At 40.8% G+C, this 4870-nt stretch overlaps 1 protein-coding gene across 1 annotated transcript in view; it reads left to right on the top strand.

Moving 5' to 3' along the window:
* The window catches only part of MRC1 (mannose receptor, C type 1), a 116034-nt gene that overhangs the window by 69332 nt on the left and 41832 nt on the right, over positions 1–4870 (top strand). The window contains exons 19-21 of the mRNA XM_006759916.2: positions 117–217; positions 908–1050; positions 1438–1552. Coding sequence (XP_006759979.1) covers positions 117–217; positions 908–1050; positions 1438–1552 — 359 coding nt within the window. The remainder of the gene's footprint in view (positions 1–116; positions 218–907; positions 1051–1437; positions 1553–4870) is intronic.

The following is a 4870-nucleotide window of genomic DNA, read 5'->3' on the forward strand; positions in this document are numbered from 1 at the left end:
AGCGTAGGATCCTGTGATTCCTTCATCTTGATTGACTTGCCTGTTCCCTCCACGAGGCTGTAGCCAGTTATTCTGATGTTTGGACTGTTACTAAATGCCTGCATTTTGTTTTCCAGTTGGATGGATGAAAGCAAGGTGAATTTTGTGGCTTGGGCCCCCGGTGAACCCAATTTTGCAAATGACGATGAAAACTGTGTAGTCATGTATGCAAATTCAGGTAGACAATATACATATCTTGAGTTTGGCTTGTGGTGTGATGTGTCATTTGTTACCTCCTTAGGCTAAAAGTAGAAGGTTGTGCAGTTAAGTCAGAAAGAAGAGAGAATAAAGGAGAGTTCTAATTTTAGCCATCTAATCATTGAATTTTTAAAGCAAAGGGATGCTTAACATTTAATCTATTAAATTACACAATCATCTCACTTCTCATCTTATGAAATACTTTTTTTATGTTCTGATTTGAAGAAAATATCCAGAATGTTTATCTCCTTTATCTCTCTCTCTCTCTCCAGTCTTTGTCTTCTAAATTGGAATAAAGATAGAACCTATCTGTTGAGAAAATTAAACAAGATAATACTTCTAAAACACTAAATAAATGTTTGGTATATTGAGAGGTTGTTATAATATTATTACCATTTGCTGTAACTGGCTATTTAGATACTATATCGGTAATTCCAAGTGTGTACATGGCTCATCAGAAGCTCTTTATAAAGTTGAACTATTATTAGTTCAAGTGAAAGAGTGAAAGGATGTTGCATTGGCTTTTTGAGTCACTTGCATGAATTAAAGTTTGATTGTAGTCTAAACCACTTTTGAGAACCCTTTATATTGTATATATATATATACATATATATGTATATACGCATTATTAAATATGCAAATCTAATTTAACTATTTTGTTCTTTGCCAGGGCTTTGGAATGACATTAATTGTGGTTTTCCAAATCCCTTCATCTGCCAGCGACATAACAGCAGCATCAATGCCACAGTTATTCCTACCATGCCCCCGGCCCCAGGAGGTTGTAAGGAAGGTTGGAGTTTCTACAACAACAAGGTAAGAAAAAATGAGTTGCAATCTTGACACTGATTTTTATATGGAGAGTGGCAATGCAAATCTTTCAGCTTAAAGTTAATTTTTACTTTACTTCATCATTTTAGTAATTTTTAGGTAAGAATTGGTAGAGATTCCCATGTCAAATTCTTTATGGAAATTATGAGTATATATGAATATATTATCCAAATGGTTGTATCCTTTGTCCAAAAAGAGAAAAGAGATTTGCAAAAAAAGTTTGTAATAAAACTTACTCAATATTTTAGATCTCTATTTGGTTGTGAGGGAACTTATATTTAGCTATAATCTTTATAAATAATTTTGATGTAGTTCAGTTGACTTTTTAGTAGTATCTTTAGTTAATCACTGGATTTTTTCCTTTTATCCTAGTGTCTCAAAATCTTTGGATTTGTTGAACAAGAAAGGAAAACATGGCAAGAGGCACGAAAAGCTTGCATAGGATTTGGAGGGAACCTGGTGTCCATACGCAATGAAAGAGAGCAAGGTATGCAGGCCATTGTACATTCAATCATGCATTTGAACATGTAATTTTTTATATAAAATTATGGAATACTAGAGGCCCAGTGCATGAAATTCATGCACTCAGGTGGATCCCTCAGCCTAGCCTGTGCCCCCTCACAGTCTGGGAGCCCTCGGGGGATGTCTGACTGACAGCTTAGATCTACTCCCTGCTTAAGCCAGCAGTTGGACATCCTTAGTGCTGCCGTGGAGGCTGGAGAAGCTCCTGCCACCACTGCTGCATTTGCCAGCTGTGAGCCCAGCTTCTGGCTGAGCAGTGCTCCCCCTGTGGGAGCACATTAACCACCTGTATTGAGCATCTGCCCCCTGGTGGTCAGTGCGCATCATAGCGACCGGTCGTTCTGCCATTTGGTTGATTTTCATATAGTTTTTTATTACATAGGATTGTGATTGAAAATGAGTTTGTGGTTTTCAAAAGGAAAAAGTAAAAAGGGGGGAAAAAACAAGCCAATAGTGAAAACTATTTTATTTTATTCAGTTGTAGGCACCATGCTGGACATCTATATATATATCAAAGCCTAAGCAACTGTATGACCAGACAACCAGATGACCAGCTGATAGCTATGATATGCACTGACCACCAGGGGGCAGATGCTCAATGCAGGAGCTGCCCCCCTGTGGTCAGTGCACTCCCACAGCCAACCTCCTGTGGTCGGCCAACCTCCCACAGTCTCTCCCCCTGGCCGACCCTGACCGCCCCGATTGGGACTGGGTGAGATGGCCCCGATTGGCCCCTATCGCTGGCCAGGTTGAGGAACCGCACCCATGCATGAATTCATGCAGCAGGCCTCTCGTTTTGCATATAAGTCCCTCTTCATTGTCAGAACAACTCTGTGAAGCAGGTATCACTACCCCACTTTGTGAGTGGGAAAGTGGTGTTCAGAGAGCCTGGAATCAGGAGCTTGCTGAGTAAACAATAGGGTTGGGAATCAAGCTGGGTCTCCCAGTTTACATCCCATTCTGTTTCCACCAAACCAGCTTGCTCCCCAAGGAGGCAAAGAAACAGAGTCGTTCTAGTAATAAATGAGAAATTGCTGATTTCCCATTTACTGCTTTTCTAGTCATGTTACCACAAAACTTACAATGCAATACAATTGATTTTGGAATATAAACTTTGAATAAATTGAGAAATGTATTTTGATAAAATATAAGGATAAGCCAGAGCTCCGAAGAAGAGCACTGAAGGAGAAAACATACCCTAACCATAGGGCAGGTTGTAAAATTCACTGCTCTCAGATGAAAGGTGCTTGACCACTTCTGCATGGACGTCTCCGAGCCACCTGATCTGAAATAGATGCTAGGTTGAATTTGTGACTTGCCTCTGTAAGGATGTTGACCAGCTGGAGGCTATTCAGATGAAAGTGACTAAACTGATGAAGGCTTGGAAACCACAGCAAGTGGCAAGTGAGGAATGTTTGAGAGGCCCCGCCAGTTTCACAGCCTAGAAAAGAGAGGATGTGGCCTTTCAGGGATCCTCCTATGTGGTTCCAGAAGGAAGGCCTAGAACCAATGAGTGGCAGTTACAGGGAAATACATTTAGGCTTAAACTTAGGAGGTCATTCTAGCAATTAGAACTGATTGGATGGGCTGTGTCATGAGTTCTCTAAAGGGCTGTGAAAACGCTTAAACTGAAAGGTACTCAAATGGATGCCATAGAGTCCTATCTATTGACTAGTACATAGTGTGGAAGCTGCTCAATAAATGTTTGTTGTACAAGTGAATGGATGCAATGGTGTAGGTGAGAGATGTGGTCTGGGTAATTTTAAGTTTTTTTTTGGTCCCAAGATTCTTTGACGTCTAAAATTACATTCTGGATAAATGGTATTACTATCTCAAAAAATACAAGAAAAAAGAAAGACACTAGACCCTATATGGCACCCTCCCAAATGCTCATTTTGCCCCGTCGATATGCTGACTGCTCTCTTGGAACACGTTGTATGCTAAACCAGACACGTGTTCCCTGAGCACTTTTGACAAGTTCAGTAACTTGCCAGACACTAAAGCAAGAGGGTCAAACCATACCATACAATAAAAAAAATTGTAAGACTATAATATCCACATTTCTCCAACCAGCCTACCACATTTTGGGCTTTGCTACCCAGCAGAGGAACACAATAATTGATCCCTCTCTTAACCACAAAGGGCTGATTCCTGGCATAACAAAATTAGAACCTGGGTAATAGAGATGTGCAGAAGGAAACAATTTTCACATAAAATAACATTATTCCTGGCAAAACAGGCACACGTTGTTGAATTCTTATTGTGGTTTTTGGCAGAAAAAAAAAGTCAGTGCTGAAATATTGGCAGTAGAGCTTTTCCACATTTAATTTTGAGTTGGGGATAGGGTAAAAGTTATGATCTTCTTTAGGAAATAAAACTAAAATAAATATCTGCCCATGCTCTCCTCTCTCTCTCTGAAAAATGTTAGAAGACAAAACAATTTTTTTAACCTTTAGTTAATTGAAAAATAGGCACATTCCTGAGCATCTGCTACTCTGCAAAAGAGTAACCACGGAGCAATGGGCTTTCCATGGAACTGTTCTCTTTTTTTTTTTTTAAATGTAATTAATTGATTTTTTACAGAGAGGAAGGGAGAAGGATGGAGAGTTAGAAACATTAATCAGCTGCCTCTTGCACACCCCCTACTGGGGATGTGCCCGCAACCAGGGTGCCTGCCCTTGACCAGAATCAAACCTGGGACTCTTCAGTCTGCAGGCTGAGGCTCTCTCCATGGAGCCAAACCTGTTAGGGCGGAATTGTTTGTTCTTGAATAAACAGATAATTGTGTCTCTGCAGGCTTCTCTGTATTTGCATTTTCTATTAGTAACTTTAAGCGCTTGGTCATTCCGTTTTCTATTTGCACGCAGGAGTCGTGTTTGCGCATAAATATTTAGAAATTGTTCTGTGGAATTGGTGCTTATCCGCCGAGGCGCCCACAGGTGCTGGCAGGTGTCCCTGGCCCAGAAGATAGCTGCTGTGGGAAACGTGGGGAGGGCCTCAGGGAGGCGGGAGGGGCGCCTGCACATTGAAGCCTTATACTGCTTCTGGATATTTTCCACCGTCCCCTCTGCCCCAGGGTTGATAAGGATACAAGAGGCCATATTTGTTCTATCTACATCGTTGAATTTTTCTAGCTCTCTCCTCATGATGTAAGTGCTTAGACAGGGGTGGGCAAACTTTTTGACTCGAGGGTCACAATGGGCTCTTAAACTGGACCAGAGGGCCGGAACAAAGCATGGATGGAGTGTTTGTGTGAACTAATATAAATTCAAAGTAAACATCA

This window comes from Myotis davidii, unplaced genomic scaffold, assembly GCF_000327345.1.
Source record: "Myotis davidii unplaced genomic scaffold, ASM32734v1 scaffold376, whole genome shotgun sequence".
NCBI classification, from domain to species: domain Eukaryota; kingdom Metazoa; phylum Chordata; class Mammalia; order Chiroptera; family Vespertilionidae; genus Myotis; species Myotis davidii.